The 21,503-nt window shown below is 38.4% G+C and overlaps 1 protein-coding gene across 1 annotated transcript in view; it reads left to right on the plus strand.

The window, feature by feature from the left end:
- The window catches only part of SMOC2 (SPARC related modular calcium binding 2), a 139,949-nt gene extending 135,539 nt beyond the window's left edge, over positions 1–4,410 (plus strand). Inside the window, exons 12-13 of the mRNA XM_082277054.1 lie at positions 1,449–1,492; positions 4,220–4,410. Of these exons, the coding sequence (XP_082133180.1) occupies positions 1,449–1,492; positions 4,220–4,243 (68 nt within the window). The 3' untranslated portion in view covers positions 4,244–4,410. The remainder of the gene's footprint in view (positions 1–1,448; positions 1,493–4,219) is intronic.
- The last annotated feature ends 17,093 nt before the right edge of the window (positions 4,411–21,503 follow it).

The following is a 21,503-nucleotide window of genomic DNA, read 5'->3' on the forward strand; positions in this document are numbered from 1 at the left end:
TATGTTGTAAATGTGAAACACTTCTGTTCTGCTGTAGCAGGCACTCTTAGGACTTACTGTGGATGAAATTTGGGTCCAAAATCACTAGCAAGAAGTAAAGGAGAGCCATAGCAAGACTGAAAGCAAACCCCAATTTTTTCGACTTCATATTCCAGTGGAAAAAACCCCAAAGATTAGGATAAACTGCCTGTTTTGGAAATGAAAATTGTAAGAGGCATGAAATTATATGAAGATCACACACAGATTTGGCTAAAGTAAAAATTAAATCCACCATAACTGAAGTTTCGTAACAGCTCTTCTCCAAAAAAATCTATTCAATGACAACATTCAAGTTTGGAAGAAAAAAAAAAAATCTCAGAAGTTTGGCATTGAAAAACTAATGTTGTCCAGTTGAAAAAAAGCTCTTAACCAAATCATTGGGTTGCTTTACTAGAAGTACATCATTTTAAGGACAAGACAATAAAAATTACTTTTGTTGGAATGCCATTATTCTATTTTGTTTCTCTTGCTTGATAATATCTCTCTTGATAATATCTCTCTTGATACTTCTTTCACTTGCACAAATGAAAGCAATTGCCACTTGACTGCAGTTAGAGTTACATTTCTAGGAAAATATAAGACTCTTGTCACCTGAGGTGTGACAGCTGAGCTAAGGAGGAGGCTCTGTATCATTTTGTGTCAGTTCCAGGTGTCTTGTGTGAGAAAAATTTGAAGCAATATAAAAGCCAGAGAGTTGCAAAGCATGCTTTCTGAGGGGTGTATGAGATGCTGCAGTGTTGTTCAAGGTCCAGTTTTGTCCCCCTTTGTTCCAGTACAGCTTGTTTGACTCACAGACTGACATGGAAAACCAAGAGAGCGAGGTCCTCCCTAGACTCACAAGTTTGCTTGGGAAGATTAATGGACTAGCAAATTCATTTAGCTTTTTGGGGGGTTTATTTTCCCCAATTTTGATCACTGTCTTTGAGACTAAGAAATTTTTTAAAAAGAGTGATAATCTTGTCATTTTACAGATTAAATGTGAACAATACCTTTGGCTTGTAGAACTGTTTCTGTGCAATATCTTTAATCAAAAGTGAATGCTTTCCAGGCAATCTGCTTGTCCATGCTTCTTTACTGTCCAGGATAATAGACTATATTTACTGCTAAAGAGTTAATAAATTTAAAATGCTCAACCTTGACTAGATGCGATCTCTTGAGCAAATGGAACATGTTAATTGACAAGAGATGTTGTTTAACTTTCATATAACTCCTTGAAATAAGCAACACCTATATTGAGGAAAGAAAAAAAGTGGATGTGTCAATGAAAGAGTTGAAATATTTTATCTCATTTATTGAAAGCAGTGCACTTACCTGATCTATAAAAATGTCTTTTCAAGAATGAGGGCTTCAGTTCTTGAGGATAAGTTGCAAACCATATTATTTATAGTGTTTTCTTTCCCCTCCTTTAGCGGTCCCTAGGACCAACACTGAGAGCACTTCATCCAGCAGGCAGGTGAGTACTGAGGAGAGCAAGGTCTCCATTTCTGCCTCTCCCAGGTGAATTTCTTGGGGTTTTAGCAGTTATCATTGCAGCTTCAAACTGCATTAATCTGCTGTTATGCAGAGTTACCAGAAAAATATACAGCGACATCACAATTAACAAATTTTGACATAAGTTCTATCTATGGAAAGCTAAATCAGTCAGGTGCAGAGTAAATGTGCATAATTTGCAAAGTGAATTAGGCTTGTGTGTGGAAGTTCCTAGGGAAGTGTAAATTGACATATAGGACACATCGGATAATTTGAGGAGTGTAATTGAGCCCTTGTGAATGGCACCATTCCCATACACTTTTAAATGTGCATCGCTTCACCTTCCTTTAACTTTTGCTTTAGCTGAATTCTGTCAATTTTTCTTTGTGTCACACTACAGACAGAAACTTACATTCATTGAAATGAACATAGCCACACATTTCCCATGCCTTATGAAAATCTATACATTTCACAAACCCCACTGAATTATTATATGCTGGCTTTAAACAGCTTTTAAAATCTTAGTGGAATGAAAAGAGCTGTCACTTTCAAATGCCTTTGCTGGCTGAGCAAAATGATGCTGAAGAACTAGGATTTGCATCAGTCTGCTAATCTATGTTTAAACTAAAATTGCAGAATGATTGGAGCAAATATAATGTCAAGTACCCTGACAACATAATCCGTGATATTTTTTTAATCAATTTTCTGCAAAGACTTGATCCTGGTTTTCAAAGTAGCGCCAGTGTATGTCATCTATGGAGGCTTGGCTACCCAAGCCATTCAGAGCTGCAAAAGGCGCAAAAACGGAGTTTTTAAATGAAGGAAATGTTCACTTTGAAAAGGAGGGATTCAAGTGAAAGGCCAGGAAAATAGGTTATAAAAAGTGGTTGTCAATTTATGTGTGTCTATTTTTATAACCATGTGTTCTAAAGAAAATTTTTCTGGGCAGTACTGACATACCTTCCTAGAACTTTTGCATGGTCTTGAAGGAGGGCTTTTTTGAGTCCAGTAATTAGAATGGTCTAGTAAAAGAGTCATCTTCATACTATTCTTACCCCACTGTTGTGTTAGTTAGAAGACTTAAATTATTAATGCCCGCAAAAGCATCAGTAAATGATGAACTAGTTTAGAAATTATTCATGTAAGCATATTATAAGAACAGCTCAGTTAATGCTGCACCAATGACAATAGGAATTTGGCTAAAAATACCCCAAAACCCCAGTTGTGGTAAATGTCTTCCCATCTGTCATGAAGCTAGATTAATTTGTTAGAAACTGAACTCCAGGTGAACCTACCCACAAGCCAAGAGAAATCTTCCTCTCAAAGTTGCTCGCCGATTTGCTCCTTTTTTTAATCTCTGCTTTGTTTGATGTTAGATTTGCACTTCCTAAGGCAAGCTCAACAGTGGTTGTGGTTTCTACTAGAGACCTCCTACATACCTCTGATGGAATATAAAATATTCTCACAGCTACAATAATGTGATAAGTTTGTTTGTTTAAACAAGTGTTTGTGGTCTTTATTTTTCAGGTTTCCCCCACAAATCACATATGCTTTAAACAAGACAGCCTGAAAACAATTATCCCGTCAGAACCCCAAAGCATTCAGAGGGGTTGTTTTAATTATATAATGACAATTACTGGCACACATGCATTACACTTGAAGCATGACAAGCCCTCTCCCCTTTCTTATAATCTGATACTAACTTGCAGAATTGGTAATAAAAGTGTCCTTACAACATCTATGCTTTTCAATTTTGTCTAATAATTTTGCTGAGTCAGCATCAACTATTTTAAGAGCTGTTGCTCACAAACGATAGCCTTGAATTAAAGCTGGCTAAGAAAACCATCTGTTGGCAGTTTCATATTTGAACAATATATGGCTGCAAATGCAGAAGGTGGTTTTCATCACAGAAGTTCTCACTTGGAAGGAAGCTACTGGAGGGAGTAGAAGCTGCTCAAAGGAAACCACCCATCTAAGAAGGCCTGATCAGATTTGCACCACTCAGGACACACAAACTCAAAAGCTCACTCTCTAGTAATTTGTTGTAGCAGTTTAGTTATGTACATGCTTATGCGTGCTCAGGCACATGTTTTTTCACATATGTGCAAATCTGTGTGTGTGTGTACTCACATGAGCTTACTGAAAGAAAGCAGATAGAGAAGCATGCACTAATAAGCTGACTGAGGTTGTGGTTCCTGTCAAAGAGGTCAAATAGGGGGTGGGTCTGACAGGACCAGGTAGTGACCAGGTGTATGTCCCTTGCTGAGCTCCTCCCTGTCCAAAAAACACACGCATACACACCCACACACTGTCAGTGAGACCTAGGGGGTTTTTTGCAGCCTAGCAGAAATTTTATAAGAAAGCCATAGATTGTTTGTGAGACTTTGGCCAGCAGCCCATTCCTTATACATCACATGCCATAGGAGATGTATTGAACCAGGAACTTGCCCAGGCAGTTGCTAAAACTGTGTGTTTGACAGGAAGAGATTTAAAGGGCCCATAGTAAGTAGTCAAGATATTGCTCCTACCCTTGCTCATGAATGCTGTGAAGGACTGCAGGGCAGGAATTTTTTTATTCCCTATATGTATTTGTGCAGAACTCTCCTTCTGGTAGTGGCATGTGGGCACTGCTGAAAAATAGAGATAGGTGTTTATACTGGACTAATTGAAAACATCATTAATAATGCAAATTTTCCCAACTTCCTTTCAGCAAGTTTCGAAGAAGCAAGGGTGAACACCTTACTGATCCAAGGCAGATCTCTTTGACATGTGGGAGATTTCCTCATCAAAAGGCAATAAAAACAACTGTAGTATTTGCACTTTGTACTTAAAAATGTAAATTCACTTTGTAGAAATAAAATATTTAAGCAGACTTTTTTTTTTAATCTGTGAAAAAGTAATGGCTGGTTTTGAAAAATTATCACATACAATGTATGTGTATTCTTTTGTTGTCTGAAATATGTAAAACATGTTGGAGATGTAAAAGTTTGCATTTAAACCATTTTTTAACAAATAACTTTTTGGCAAACAGTAGCATAGAAACCTGATTCTATGTATTTTGGTTTCAGTAGTATGCCTTCTTTTTCTTAATACTGTCATTTAAGTAGAGTTATGCTGAAAAATCTACTGTATTCTCAATTTTGTCCAAGCAGTGTTGAATGTTTCAGGTTTGCAGGACTGAAAGAATTGTGTAAATTGCTGTTTACTTGGGTTTGCAGTTTTTTACTGAACAGATTCTTCATTGGTAGCAATATTTTATTTCATTTTGTTTTTATTGTAATTAGTAGGCTTTCCAAAGATCATGCAATGAGAATACAACCACTAATGGATTCAAAAAACAGTTATTCTACTCGGGATGCTTATAGAAGAATGTATCCTTTTATCAATTTTTGAAGTGCCTTTTTTTATAAGTTTTGGTAGGATTTTTCTCCTGTTTGATTTCACTTGGGTTATTAACACAGCAAACCAAAAAGGAGTCAGGTGCACTGTGATGTCACTCCAGTCTGGTTCAGCCTGGGCCTAAAAGTATGTTTCTATGGTCAGTGCAAAGCAGGAGCAGAGTTTATATGGGTCAGAATTGTAAATCTTACTATAGTGACAGGGAAGGATAAGTCTTTTTCCCCTACACCTGGCTACCCCTATCGACTCTTTGGTTTGCCTGGGGGCCCACTAGAGGAGGAGCTATCACGTCGCCCCTGCCTGAAGCTTTTTCTTTGTTGTCTGAAGAAAGTTCTCAAAAGTTTTCATACTTTCTCCATTATTTTTTCCCCCCAGTGTTTTTTTTTTTTTAATATGTGTGTCTGAGGGGAATAAGAACTCCGTATGTGAATTTAGGGCAGGGGACCCAAATGAAATAAAGGTCTGCTCTTGAACAACAAGTAGCTGGGTTGATCAATGCCGTGGTAGAGGAACTACTGGCATCTAGGAGCTGACATGAGAAGGCAGGAATGTAGCAGCAAGTAGTGATTTCACTATGGTTTGTTTAAATAATGTGTGGGATCTGACATGTGACTAGCTACTCATAGTAGCACCCTGGCTTGAGCTTGTACCTGGCAAAGCTTTTTTGTGAATCAAAAGGTTTCATTTCAATTCCAACATATTCTGAAGTGATAGGAAACACTGTATGCAATGGAATTGTACCCCAGAAGTTGTGTACTTTAAAGCTCTGGCAACAGGAGAAACCAAGATGCCACCGTGTGTTATCTTGTATTTTTGTTTTAAAAAGTATTTGTTATTCTTTTATAATGTTAAACTTTGAAATTAATCTCCTTTATAGATTAAAGATTAGTATGTTATCAAACTATGCTGGTGATTTTTCTTTTGCAACACAGAGAGACATTTGGAAATAGATACACACAGTGGTGACTTCACTACTGCTTTGAGTTTACAAGAAACCTCAAGATGTCACATTGTGTCCATCTTCTTCCCTTGCCTTTATTGAATTCTTTTTTAAGGTCATTCATGTCTTAGTCATACCACTGCTTCCTCAAAATTTTCTGTATTCAACTTGGGCTCTTGCTTTTTCTCAGCAAAGTGCAATGTGGCACATCTCACACAGAGATGATAACTTTTCTCCTCAATGTGTGTGTGAGCTGCTGGGCAGCTTTCAGCCTGGCTGGAAACAATGAGGAGAGAGAAGCAAACCCTCAGCATTCACAATGGCTTGTTTGGTGGTCACAGTATAGTTAATAGCAGCATTTTGTGAGAAGCATCTAATTCCATCACTATGGCCTTTGGAGACAATATAAAAATAGGCTACCAAATACTTTGCCATGTCCATGGTTTGAAAATGCACCCCATTTAAACTGAGAGGTTGTGTGGGGAGGCAGATTTGGACTAGCAACATGATTATATAATGAGTAGCCTTAAACACTGATCAAAATGCAAGTAAATGCAAAAGGCACTTTTAGGTATCCAAAGACTTCTACAACATAGAGTCATTTAAAAACTCCACAATGACTGAAACATGAGGTGTTTCCTCTTTGTATACATTCCTGTGTCATCACTTTTATGATTTATTTCAATTACCAGTGATTACACCACTTGAATATACATAGTACTGACTTTTCATACTTCCAGTAGAATCCAGTAGAATCCAGATCCCTATTGGAATCATGCTTGCAAGCTTGTTAAATTCTGCTTGGGTTCCTGTATCTCCCATGTGTCCACAGGATATTTAAACTCAGATAATGTTCTAGTTGTAACCAGGAACAACCTTGATACCAAAAAGGAATCTATGTGGATAGGCCCTTAGCCTCACACTACAGTACCAGTGTTTATTATTTACACAGTAATTAATTAGTTGTAGTTCTTTTCCTATTCTATGTGTAACAATTTAATTTCAATTTTAATTCTGTTACTGAAAACACAATTTATATTCTGCTTCTCATTGACCAATATTTGTTCTAGTTCTAGCTATTGCTGAATAAATTTGTTTAGAGCTCTTACAAGGTTGTAAATAGAAGACTATAAAGTTTGAAAAATGTGTATGTATTCAGTGACTTGTCCAGCCTGTTGCAATGTCCATTAGTCAACAGGCCACACAGTAAGAAATGTTCCATATTTTGTTAGCACTTTGGAAAACTTTCTCATTTTGTTCCCATCCCTAAGTATAGGCCAATTTCATAGTTCAAGTTTTAGCAAAACTACTTAATTCTCAGTCTTCTCCCAGTCTAACAAAATACCTAGCTTTTGGGTGCTCTTTTTGTAGAATTGGGAGCTAGATGAGTGCTCTGAATGACAATTTTTTTTGCTAGTGTAATTTCAGATACTGAAAGACTGAAACAGAGAAACTTTAACAACACTCGCTGCATATAAGTAAAGGAATGCACTGTACTTTTTATTTAGCCCAGATTTCTGCCCTTCATAAGTACCATAAGCCAATGGAGAAAGCAGACATTCCTAGAAAGCTGGGAGGAAAATAAAAACACAGATTGATTCATTAAAGATATTTAAGTGTTTCCAAGATTTGATAGATGTAATTAATATTTTCTTTTTACAATAGTAATAAAAGATGGATTAATGGAGGTTAAGAAATACTTGCTGACACAGATAATGTAGTTGTCCCTTTTAAATATTTACACTGATCTATTATATAGCTACGTTATAGAAACTAATGTTTCTAAGAGTCTTTAATGCCAAAAGTGAAAGGTTTATTACTTTTATTTCCTTTAGGATGGCAGACTGATGTAATTTTGGAGTAATTACTTTGACATTAAATAGGAACCAACTGAGTTTATTGATGTCTGAAACATTACAATGATTGTAGTAAATTATTGATACAAACTGTGCTCTTTGTCCAATTTAATTGTTCCAGTTCAAGTTTTATAAGTGAAAACATGCCCTTTGTTTAAAAAGCATCAATAATACATGGGTTTTTTTCTTTAAACAAAAGCTCATGTGGAAAGCATTGAGAACAACACATTTCCCTAGAACATCCAATGAGGGGGATAACAGGGAGAGAGATCTATTTTTATCTAGGTTAAGGATAGAAATATATGCAGTGTTTTGCTGCTACTACATCCACCTTCCCTTTTTCATCACACACTTTGTCCTCTGACTCCTGTCACCAATGGTACACAAAGCTTTTTTGGAAGGGAAGATAATGAATTGAGAGTCCGTTCTGTGCGTGTGAACAGTTTTTTCCATAAAATAGAGTCATCTGAGTCTTCCTTTCCCAAGATACTCTCTTTTCTCAACTTCGATTCAATGCATAGGATTTCTTGCTTCATTTCAAATACAGAATCCTGCTTTGCACAGGTATGGGATCCATTCTTGGCTGGATGGGTGCTTTAGGAAGAAAATCACTCATAAAAGATCAGCACAGTCTATGGATTGTAGGTGGACAGCTGCAATTTTTTGTTAAGCCACTAATAGCAGTTAATAAAGATTTATAAAGCCCACTCAGTATGTGAAGTGCATCCATGAAGTAGCCTATATTTGTTCTAAGTAGTCAGTCAGGAAAAAAAAAGAAAAACAGGAAAAAAATGGTGAATGAAGCTTCTGGTGAGAAACATTGTTTCACTAAACCATGACTGACTAATTTCATGTGATTGAGGTTTTCTATGAAACTTCACTTTTAAAAGTATTTTGGAACTTCTTTATCTAACAAGCATGAAGTGTTAACATGGAAAACCAACATTTGGACACCTATTTTGTCACAAAATTGGATATTGCGAAAGGTAGTAGAATTCTTGCTCTTCCACCAACTTTAAAAAAACCCCATATTTATTTGAAAGAAGTCAGGTTTCAAAACAGTAATTTTTCATGCTTCATCTGAGTTTTTGAGTGCCTTGTTCTCCCTGTGTGAGGCAAATTAAAACAGAACTGGGGCTTGATGAACTGATGAATTTATCACTGAATGCACATGAAATGTGAAGTAAACTGCAGTATGGGTAAGAGTATTTATACTAGTTTGTATCTATGCAGAACAGTTGAAGCAGTGTGAATTATATGCAGAAGTATAAGGGGCACTGTTCCAGCTTGCAAAACAAGCCTGCCATGAGACTGATTGCAAACATACTCAAAACCTAAAATATTCTAGCATGTCTCTACTTTTACCAGTCATTTCACTCAAAGGCTGATGTGAACCAAAATCCACTTTGTCTGCTACCCAAGGAGCACCTCTAGCTCTGTTGGTCTGTAGCTTCCTCATCTTCCTGAATCCACAGCTTGGGTACATTCTTCTGAGACTCCCCAGCCTGTGATACCAGTGGGACCAAGACCCAGAACAAAGAATGCGAGAAAAAACGTGGTGACAGATAGTGCAAATTACAGGCTATTGCTCCATAGCTCAGATTTTTTACCCTGGTGGGCTGTGATCAACTGAAATCTCCTGCCCTGTGTCATCAATGACAAACACTAACTTCCTGCCTCTTAGTCCATCAAATTCATGCTCAGAGTGAGAGAACATCATGCTTCAACTGAGTGGGAGTGAGTGTGAATCTCAGCTAATGGGCATTTGAGAAATACTGACTCCTCAATAGATGCATGTGCTCAATTAACTCCCACCAGTTAATTTTTCTTTCTGCTGAGCACCATGTGATGGAGCAGTGTCTGCACACATCAGTTCTTCAGTGCTCTGCAGAAAGGAGCTGTGCTTCTCAGCCTAGAGCACAGTTCCTTGTACTGAATTCTCAGCATTGAGGAAGGAGGGTTGTTCTCTAGCTGTCTCTAGCTGCTACCCCAGGTACTTGAATTGTATCACTGCTGCCTTACAGAGGTTTCAAGGAATATTTTGCAACATAAAATATATGAAGGAAGAGGTGCTGAAGTGGTAGGGAAAAAAAGACCATGCCGTTTAAAAAAGGCAAGAAAAAAATTAAGCAGAAGGAGAGAGAAGGGAAAAAATCAAAATAGGATTATGGAGATACCTTGAGGAACTGAGGAAGGTGACAAGAACTCTGTGCTAAAGACACGTGTGGGAATGAAGGAAGAGCAAGACAAAGAGACAGAACAAGTGAGGAAGGAGAGATAGCAGGTAGAAATGGGAGGAGAGCTTAAAAGGGGAGGATAAGAAATGGTAAAAATAGAAAGAAATTGAATGGCTAACTAGGCTTCCATGAGGAGGAAAACTCTGAGAGGCCCGGGGGAGAAAAAGAAGAGAAGGGACACTGGTAAAAAGGAGACTGCAAATTTCATTTTCCTGGGCACAGCATCTCTCTCACACAGCATCACTTTCTGACTGGTACAAGAGGTTCATCCTGCCTTTGGATGTTTCCCTATCCATGCATAAGGTCTGAATTTGGTCCTTGGTATCCCAATGGCTCCAGTGCTTTGTCCCAAAAAACATCTGTTTTCATGGCCAGTCCAAAGGCTTCCTTTAGATGGGGAAGTCTGAGCAACATTTAATGAAAATGTGAAAGAAGAAACCAGCATATTTCTAAACTAAGAGCAGACTTGAGCAGGATGAGGAAATCGGAACCACAACAAAGATAAATTTCCTTTTGTATTTCTTATTCAGTAAAGATGCAAGCAAAATGTAATTAGATGTGTTTTTTTAGTTTTTTCTTTCATTCATTTCACCAACAGATTCTCTACAGGCTTTGCTGATACCCTGCAGTTGAACATTATCTTTAATCAACACATAGATGATAAAGGATTACAAGAGTCCTTAATTCTCATTGTCTATTTTTTTTTCTTTTGTGGTTTCCTTTATGTTCGCTCTTGGGGTGGCTAAAAACTAATTATTTAAATCCTTCTCAAAGTCTTTAAAAGTTTGTATCTCCGTGTGAGAGAGAAAAAGGCAGAGAAACAGACTGCAAGAAAGATACCCAAGAAAACTTCGGAGCCCATGGAAAATATCACAGGTTCAGATTAGAACTGTTTTCAAGGTACCAAATGTTTCCATGACCTGATGACAAGGAATTTGAATTCATTAGCTTTGAACAATCATCTGGAAAATTACTTAGAAAATAGCTAATGACAGGTAGTGTTTCACACTTTGGATTTTCAGCAGTGCAGTGGAGAAGGTCACATGCTGTCCTAAAGCAAATAACAAATTGACATAAGCTGGAACAGCTCTAGGGAGAGGCTAGGAAGGGGCTTCACCTGTGTGCAGCTTGAAGAGAGGGAGAGAGCCATCTACATGCCCACAAACAGCTTGGAGGAGAATGGGAAAGAGGGACCAGATGAAGAGGAGGAGGCTGCACCGAGAGTGGCCAGATAGCCTGTCTTACAGCCAGCACCTGCTGCATCACTTAAAGCCCAGAGACTTTGCACCATCCAGAATCTGTGTCCTGGCAGTAGGCAGCATAGCCAGTCCATATCAGTTTCTGCCTGGAAGACTTTCACCTTAAACCAGGCAGTACACCTGAAACATGGAAGACAATGACAACAGACACAGACTTGCTCGTTCCTAGGAGTGGTCACAGGCAGGGAGTGGAGGGCAGAGGAGGGGAGACAGACAGTGATAGAAAGATTGTTTTAAACTCTGGAGCCTCTGCTCCATTTTAACTTTTTAATATAGAAAGTTTCATTGTCTTCTGGAATCTATGAGATGCAACTTCCCAGGACTAAATGTCCTCTTCACAGTGAGAAAGGGGGATCAAGGCACCATGATGAGACAGATGTCTCTGAAAAGAAATGGCCCCAATGTCGTGGCTGCTTAGTAAGAAACACTGAGCATTGCTTTAAACTTGAAGCTAAATGTATACATGAATATGAATAGTGCCAAATCGAGACTCAACCATCATATACCTGGTCCCCCCTCCCCTTTTTTCTTATAATTTTCAGAATCAATTTGATGATTTTTGCTTAAGAAATGGTTTATTATAGCCTGGGCCATAGAAATGAAACAGTAAGTTTCAGATAAGTTTTCCCTTTAAGTTTTGCTTTAGTTTGTATTGTTGGTGTATGGTCCTTCTTGTGGGGTAAAAGTCAGTAATTGGTACTTTAGTGGCTTTGGTCAATTGCAAATGTTAGTGTGTCTTTTATTATCTTTTTTTTTTCTTTTCTTGGGGGCTTGAAACAGTCTTTCACACCTTGAAAGACCACACTTTTACCAACTGCTCTCTCTGTTAAATGGTGTTGCCGATCTTCTGGACAACAGAAAACACATATGAGAGAGCACTAAAATGACAGATCATGCAGCATCTGTATATTGGTGACAATGCATTGCTGATGGTATTTTCATGTTTTGCTCTGCATGCATTTAGATTATCATCTTTCATCATAATTCTGTTAATCACTACTGTTAAATAACAAACAATGAAAACAATCTATTTTAGGAGAATGAAAATTAAATTCTGTCAGGGGATTAATTGTATTTCAAGTTTGTTAATGTTTATAATCTTTTACACACATTTCCATAAGCAAAATTCAGCTCATGCTGATCTACTACATCATTTCATCATGCTACAGGATTTCACAGAGAAGTTTCCCACTGTTTGAGTGTCTGCCATAAATATAAGGGAGTTCACTATTTTTGTCCTAAACCCCCTATGTTTGTAGTCTGTCATAAAACCATGAGAAAATTTGGTGTGGCTAACAGCCTTTGTTTCAAAGATAGCAAGTAGTGGAATACAAATGATTAAGGTGAAAGTGCAAAGGCAAAACTGCATATGGGAACTTGTAAAATGCCTTTTTCAACTATTTGTAAGCTTGCCTCAGTTTTTGAAGAACTTTTAATAGATAGTGAAGTAGGATACATTTGCTACAGACGTTTCTGCATATAAATAAAATGGCCCCTGTCTGATAGCCTTTGTGAATTGCCTCCAATAAACACTCAGTGTTGTGGTTAACAGCAGAACCTATGTTTATTCAGACAATCTAACATGCAGGCAGATTTCTGTTCCCATATAAAGTTCCCTACCTTTCCCTAACTGTGCAGACCAGCTGTGCTCTGGTTCCCTGGGAACATTAAAGCAGTGTTTAAGACCAGAGCCTGGGATTCTAATGAGAACAGTGTGGATTTAAAGAATCAGCCAGATTTGAGAGGGGAGTGGAAGCTTCACTTTATGACATCTCTTTCCTGTGAAAGTCAACGTACAGTGCTCTCACAGGTAAGAGTGAAGGTGCTCTGGAATAAAAGTATGCCCAGTTCCCTGGAACCAGGGGCTGCCAGAGAAGTGAGTGCAGGCTGTGAGCTAGCCTGCTTGCAAAGTGCTGCTGCCATTTCCCCTTGCACCTCAGGCTGCAGTGTGGTGAGGGTGTTAACGCTGTGGTACTCCATTCACTCTGGAGTTTCTCATGGTCTTTGCCTTAAAAACCTGTCTGGAGAGTGCTGCTAGATGGGCTGAATGCACATCTGGTTAGTTGCCAGGTTTAAATGTGGTGCTTGGGTCCATTTCAAAGGAGGGCTCCAGCACCATTGCTTCAGATCATGGCTTTGTGGGATCAGGCACAGAGTGAGACTCCAGACAAGCCCCGGCATGAGCCATCCCTACAGACAGTGCCTGGCTCAGAGCAGCCTTTCCATCAGGCTTAATAAGTACAGGCGTGAATAAACAGATGAAACAGATGGGACCTACTCTGGATTGCAGAGGTGCTCAAGGACTGTCTTCCATGAGCAGGGAGGAGAAATGAACGTTTGCCAGCAGTAAGTTAGGGCAAAAATTAGTTTGAATTCAATTCACGCTAAGACCTCAGAGAAGGGTGTAATTGGCCCCAGATGCAAAGGAACATATCTGTGCTTATTGGCTGACTTTCTGAGTAAAGAGGTGTATGTGAATAAAAGATAGGGGTTTCAAGAACATGGCAATGCTGCTTTTATAGACCAGATACATTTTTTTTTAAGTTGAATTTTATTTTTTCTCTTGGGTAAAGCTAGGATAAAAGTAGCTAATGTGTAATACAGCCATCTGTACTGATGTCATGGTTTAGGCCATCATCAGGACAAAAAAAATGTTGATCCATATTTTCTGAAAAGTCAGCAGATTACAGTGAGGGATATAAAGAAAGCTGAGTAGAAGCAAGTGCATAATCTAAAATTTAGCAGTCAGTCAGGAAATTAGGTTTATGGTCACTGTTTCTAGCCGCGAATAAAATCTGTCCTGCTGAATGGAGTTGCAGAAGTTATATGCAGTGTTTATATTCTAGCTGAGTTTCACCATCCTTGTACAAGTCTTCTGAGAACCTGTTTCCAGTAACAGAACAAGGTTGGCAGTGCAGGCTACACACACATCTGTTTCCTGGAGCATGGCAAATCTGCAGTTTGCATCCACAAACTGGGTTGCACATGTTCTAGAAAGTCTTGGGCACTGATTCTGAATAGGAAAAAAGTTTATGGTTTATTTTAGAATGGTTTTCATGTTTAATTTTGTTGGTTACTCTGAAAACAGAAACCTGTATAAATTCTCAGCAAAAGTAGAGAGGCTTTACCTACCATAAGGCTTTTTTGACTGCATAGAATGATGGTGAAGTTTCTGGTGATTAGTTCTGTGTGTAAGTTCTGGTTTAACAAAGATTGTTGGCCACCAGAAGACAGAAAAAACAATACCAGCAGAAAAGAAAAATTGGTCATTAACTGAAGTCTCAGCTGACTTGAAGCACATTTTGTTTGCCTGCCTGACAAGGACATACATCACACAGAAGATTCATGTTTGGTTATATTTTGCTTTTGTGGTATGGTGACAACTGAAATACAAGATGTATTGCAGGAACTTCTCAGTAACTTTCCAGGTCATGAACTGGTGTGAAACCTGACATGTTGTGCAAAACACTAGAAATTATTTAAAACAGGATTATGAGTGTAGTCAACACATGTAAAAAGAGAAGTGAAGCAGAGATATTGCAGAGAAACTGCATTTGCTTTGCAGATTTAGAAGATAGACCTGATAATTCTAAGCTTTGGGAAACATACTGACACCCTCAGTGTTAATCTATTGTCCTCCCAATGTAATGCTATAATCTGTATTTCCAAAACATGTGGAAACTCCTACCTACCATGGCCACGAGGGTCACCAAACATAGGACAAAGTATAGTTAACCCCAACACTTTCAACACTACACAAGGCATTCACTAGACTGGAGTTTAAAATCCTGGTGTCAGCAAGTGTCAAAGCATGTTAACCACTCGTGACCTTTAGCAATTCCATATGTTCAACAGATTAGTAGTCAAATATGGATTCAGGCAGTACTCTTCTTCATAAAAGAGATAGTGAATGAAGTCCAATTTTGCTGTAACATTCCGAGGACAAATGCAATTTTTTCATAATCTTTTATATGAGTGTTTTTGAAGTGTTGTTGTTAGATCTACATAAATTCCTCTTCTATTTTTCTCAGCTTCTGTCAGGGGTCAACTGTCCTATCAATTTTCTAATTCAAGGAACAGGGTGGCAGACTCCTATAATAGTCTTTTCTAACATTTTTCAACTTGCAAACCTATTTTTTTTTCAAATGAGTTGCTTTCTCTTGTTGAGTTAATACAAGGTACTATCAGTAGGTATTTCTTCACAATGTTTTGTGGATTTCTTAGAAACAGTCCATGGATGATCAGCAAATACAGTTCACAGTTTGAGACTACCCCTGTAGAAAGAATACTGATAGTATTGATAGTACTACACATGAATCCACTACCACTCATTTTCATCTGCTAATACTTGTTCTTGCACCTTGGAAAAAAAATCAGTTCTGCCATGAGGTCTATTGGAAAATCTGATTTCTCCCAGTTTGCAAATTAACTGATACTACAGGTTTGTATTTTGTTATCTGTAGCAGTGTTACTGATTGCCTCAATTATAGTATGTTTGTTTATCCTTTTGTATCTACCTCTAGTCACATGCAATGAAATGAAGAATTCCTTCTTCATATTTGCTGAAGGTTTATCATAGCCAAATGTTTAGGTCATAATTATATAGGCAGGACATGGGGAAGATTTTCCATGTGCTTCTGTGGGGACAGAATTTAATTTCTTAAATCATGGTTGGTGTATCCCTGAAGATATTCCCAACTCAGACAGAATTCTGAGCCTGCCGCAGTAGTGACTGAGCAAGGATCTATTTAGATTGATCCCTATGAACAGGAAGTCAGGCTGGATTATGTGGTTCTTGGCTTTCACAGATTGTGAATTTCAAAATAGATGTGCAATACAAAGGAAGAGAGTTAAAATACCCTTAATGCCACTCATTTAAAAGAATTGTTCAACTTAAGCTTTAACTAGAGGTAAGATTACCTTGTAGGACTTGGATCTGTAAAAACTTTTTTGTTTGTTTCATAGGAGGAAGTACTAGCTCCAACATTTAGCTTCAGGCATGCTACTTTGGATTTCAAGTTTGTTCTATCCTCTCTTTAAAGTAAATAAGAAATTAGGAGTTTGCACAACATTGTGCCATTTGGTTGTTACCAAAGCCCAATAGCAATTTTTTCTTCTTGTTAGTTGAAAGCTAAAAATGGGGAATAAACCTACTAGCCATTCTTGTTTCGACTGATACTGTGAATCTTGGGTTTTCTTCTTATCTGCCTCTGTGCAATGAGATGTAACTCTGTTGCATGAAGGCTTTGAGAGACTGACCTGGGACCCACTGTCTGACAGAAATTGAGTTGGCCAAAGAAACTTTGCTTTTTCCCCTGCTCCCTTTCCATAAGCAGGCAAACTTCCCCTTGACCCTGCTGAGAGACACTCATTGCCACAACTCAGCAAGGCAAACAGAAATTTATGGAAGTGCTTTTTAAGTGAGGTGCTCTTGGGAAGGCTTCCACATTCAGTTGAGAGCCTACATCTGGACTCACCCACGTGTGTCTAGCTGGGAATCTCACCCCACATCTTACATTAGCTTGTTTAGGCATTCACTAGGAATGCAAAGAGGTCCGGACATTCGATGGAGAAGTTTAGACAAGTTTCATGAAGTTAATTATATACATAGACATAGAACCAAGGACTGGAAAAAGTCTTATAAAAAAATTAATATTTCTGTAAGTAGTGCATAGGGATTGATTTCTGATGGTTTGGCATGAGTGATTGAATTTACTGGTATCTAATAAGATACAAGAGACATGTGGAAACAATAAACTGAAGATCCTTACTCCTTGTTCTGAAATTGTCTGAGGAATTCAAAATTTATTAGCAATAACATACACAATGCATAAATGCATCACACTTGCTTAGGTATCCTGAATAATAATTCAGAGGAAGGAACAAAAAATTTCTGACTTAGATACTTTAAAACAACTATCCAAAAAGATGCTCTGATGCTCTAACCATTTCTACAAAAGACATGATTGAATACTCTCTAAAAAAATCCGATCTCTTCTTGTGGTGCCTAGCACCATAAATATGAAATCTTTTTCCCAAAGTATAACTCACTTTTGCTGATTGATTTTATAGCAAAATATCAAAGTTGAGCTAGCTAGAGAATGCTTATCATTGCATCTTTCAAAGCTTTCTTCCAGATGAAGCATCTGTCCCCCTGCTGCTGTGTCAGTGTCTATAAAATATAATATCACTAGCTAAAAAATTATTTTTATTGTGTAAAATGAAACCAGAAGTCTGTTGTGGTTTAGATTATTGTTTCATACATTAATATTAAGCACAATTTCTCAAACAGGGATAATAAATGAGAACTGGCTTGTGCATTACATCCAAGCTTACTGTTAGTGCTGTAAGTAACAGAGCAGTTTTTCAAAACTGAGTCTGTGTTCAAATTGCTTAGGATCTTATTATTTTAAAACATCAAAATTTTAGAAATGCTTGTAATGATTACTTAGAAACCGCTGGAAAAATATGTTGAACTAAAGAAAAACTTTATTATTGGTCTTTGGCTAGAAGCAATCATATACTGATAAAGTGTCTGCCTATTTTTCCTAACCAATATTAACTTACAATTACACAATTTAATTGAAAGATAATTTTCAACTAAAAATAAAAATCAAAAACAAACAAAAAAATCAAACAGTTTCTTCTCTGTTTTTCTCTTTTCCTTCCCCATTATCTTACAATGACGAATTTAGGTTAATAAAATGTGCATTCCTGGTTTTTTTCAATGCACCATCTGCAAATTCATTACACAGTTATTTTGGACCTCTTTTTTACCCTTAAAATATAGAAACGGTCACTAGTATGGTTTCTTCAGTGTTAAAACTCCAAATAAAAGTGCATCCAACATGTACACTTTCTATGTAAATAACCTGAGGCAACAGCCTTATATCCAGCCATTTGATGGAATATCCCATTCCCTTCCCATGGCAGCAGTGGAGCCATGGCCCAGGACTTTATTGTGAAGCTGTGGAGAATGTTGTGAATAGTTACATCAGAAGCATAAAATGTTTAACTTTCCTAAATTTCATGGAGCTGAGCCTTGTTCACATCTACAAATTTGTGCTGTGCTACACCCAAGAGAGTCAGAATGATTGTCTGTCTGAGGCTTAAGAATTTCCGGACTGACAAGTGGTAAATGAACAACTTTGATCTCCTGAGAATCCATAAGGGTTTAATGAGGACTTCAATGCAACTTCCACCTGTCCCAGTAGAAAACTGAGTTTCAGCTTGTGCTCTAAGTGCCTTGATCTTGTGCTATTCACCTGGCTCAGCAGAGAAAATGATCACTGGTTTCAGTGGGAGTGAGATCTAGTTTCTAATCCTGCTTGTGTTAATTATGAAATGAACTCATCAGGGAGTTTGCTGGATGTAGCATTTTTGGGCTTCAGCTGCAGCACCTCACAAGCAGCTTCCATGTTTACATCTGGTATATTAATCTGTAAACATTTCTAGATAATAATCTCTTCTCACGTCTCGTTAAGCTAGTGGAAATGACTGCTTTCCTACCATCCCACAGACCTGAAAAATCAGTGAACATTTAGACTACAACAGCATTTTCAGAATAGTGCTGCCTCGGTTAACTTTCCTAGTAGCTTACAAGAAGTTTGTCAAACCAGAGTGAAGCAAATTAGTCATTTCCTTTAAATGATAGTGTCTGCACTTTATACTTGATCCTTCAGTAAGAGCTACCTGAGAAAATAGTTGCTTGAGAAGGAAGGAGGCTAGACAGAATTAGGAATTTCAACTCAATTCATGGCATGAAATTTATCACCTGGACAAAGAAATGTCAATTTGGGCTCCAAAGCTGAGTATCTTATAACACTTTGGAACAAAACCCCTTTGGTACTTGAGTTGCAAAATGATGGTTTTCTTGCTACAAATAGATCATGCTTTTTATTCTTCTTTCCCAAGCTTCATTCCATCACTGAACACTAAGAAAATCTTATCCCACAAAGCTGACAGGTTGACCCAGAGGAAAAGGAGAACGAGGTTTTAGTTCATAGCAAGACCTGTTTATCTGTGTTAGGTGGGTCTGGCCAGACCTCAAACAAAATTTGATGGCACAGCGCAGCATCCCATAATATGGAAAGGCTTGGTGTGCGTTACAGACAAGGTTCTGTACTTATGATGTTGGAGCTGTTGACTCCCTCAAAGAAATGGAGGCCGTGCAGAGAGACCTTGACAAATTAGAGGGCTGGGTGATCACCAGTGAAGTTCAAGAGGGGAAAGTGCCAGATTCTGCATATGGAACAGGGCAAGCCTGGATGTACAGACAGACTGGGAAATGGGATGCTGGAGGGCAGTGCCATGGAAGGGGACCTAGGGGTCCTGGTCAATGCCAAGTTGAACATGAGTCAGCAGTGCCCTGGCAGCCAAGAGGGCCAACCCTGTCCTGGGGGTCATCAGCCACAGCATCACCAGCCGGGAAAAGGAGGGGATTGTCCCGCTCTGCTCTGCACTGGGGCAGCCTCACCTGCAGTCCTGTGTGCAGTTTTGGGCAAAACAATATAAGAAAAATATTAAACTATTAAAGTGTCCTAATGAGGTCCAGAAGGATGATAAAGGGCCTTGAGGGGAAGCTGTATGAAGAGTGGCTGAGGTCACTTGGTCTGTTCAGTCTGGAGAAGAGGAGACTGAGGGGAGACCTCATTGCAGTTACAGCTTCCTTGTGAGGGGAAGAGGAGGGACAGACCCTGATCTCTTCTGTGTGGTGGCCAGTCACAGGACCTGAGGGAATGGCCTGAAGCTATGTCAGAGGAGATTTATGTTGGATATTAGGAAAGGTTTCTTCACCAGGAGGGTGGCTGGGCACTGGAACAGGCTCCCCAGGGCAGTGGTCACAGCACCAAGCCTGACAGAATTCAAGAACCATTTGAACAATGCTCTCAGGCACATGGTGTGACTCTTGGGGATGGGGCTGTGCAGGGCCAGGAACTGGACTCAATGGTCCTTGTGGGTCCCTTCCAACTCAGCATATTCTGTGATACTGTGATTCTGTAATATAATTATAAAAGTGTGTCAAAGGTCTCTGCATATCTGACCATGTTCAGACATAACAATAACTAGTACAATTTAACTGGAGTCTGCCAAGAGGTGTGTCTACCTCACTCCCAAATTTTGTTCAGTCTTAAGGCAGTTGAGAAAACATAAGATGAGAGTACGTATTTATGCGTACTTCCAAACCAAGTTTAATGCATGCCATTCCGAAGTACCATGAGCAAGTCTGAATGCATTTTTAAAGAAATTAAGTTCTGGAGCACCTCAGCAGAATTCAGTGCAAATCACAGCTACATTCTGCACAGAACCAAAGAATAAGTAGTCACGGAGTTTGCCCAACACTGTGAAATGGAAGCCTGGCTTTATTTTGTCCACTTTTGCTTCCTTCCCACCTGCCTATGTTTATTACATTTCAATAATTAAGTGGGGCTAGAAAACACCCCCTTTACTCTTGGAAAAATTCTAATTTATAGATTTTGTATGTGGTTTTCTTAATTTCTGTAAACAGATTTACTTAGGGAGTAGTAAACACATGAAAATTAATTTGAAACCATAATCAGTCTATGGAGTACAATTATGCTTTCCCAGACAAAACAAGCTTCAAGAAATTTCCTGCTAACCTTCTACTGATGGGACAGACTGTTGTTGAACAAAAGGATTCTTTCCAAGATCTTCATAATTTCTTTCCCTACCTTGTGTAGAACTGTTGTTGTAATTTTTCTATTGCTGTTCTATTTCTAATCTTCTATGTCAAATTTTGGAAATACAATGAATTAACTGCTCGGGAGCCTGTTTGCATTTGTGCCCTGAAGAGCATGGTATTTTCTTGAAGAAATTATGCCAGCTGTGTTGGTATTATACTGCTGGTAATCATTTCCTGTTGTGTGCTTGCTCTTAACTACCAGAGCCTCTCCCAGGACACATTTAGAGGTGTGTTCATGTACACTGTGTTGGTTCTTTTTCACTAACCTGCCAAGAATTGTTATATAGTTATGAAGATACAATATACTTCTATGAGATACAGAAATCCAGTCTAATCTGTGACCTATGGTTCAGATCTAGCACAAAACCTGATGATTTTCACTACAGTCAGACTCGGGATTGATACAAGAAACCAAATCTGTATGGAGTCAAGTACAGGCTTTGGGTATGAGAGAAATATAGCTCCATGTTTGCTCTCAAAGGAGAAAAGCCTGTCACGTGCAAACACTGCTCTGCTGAAGTTATGGAGGGTTTAGTTTAATTGGGACAAAATTGAACTCCAGCTCCACAAAATTGTGTCAGAATAAGTAATTTCATACCT

The sequence above is a fragment of the Coloeus monedula genome (assembly GCF_965178545.1).
Source record: "Coloeus monedula genome assembly, chromosome: 2".
NCBI classification, from domain to species: Eukaryota; Metazoa; Chordata; class Aves; order Passeriformes; family Corvidae; genus Coloeus; species Coloeus monedula.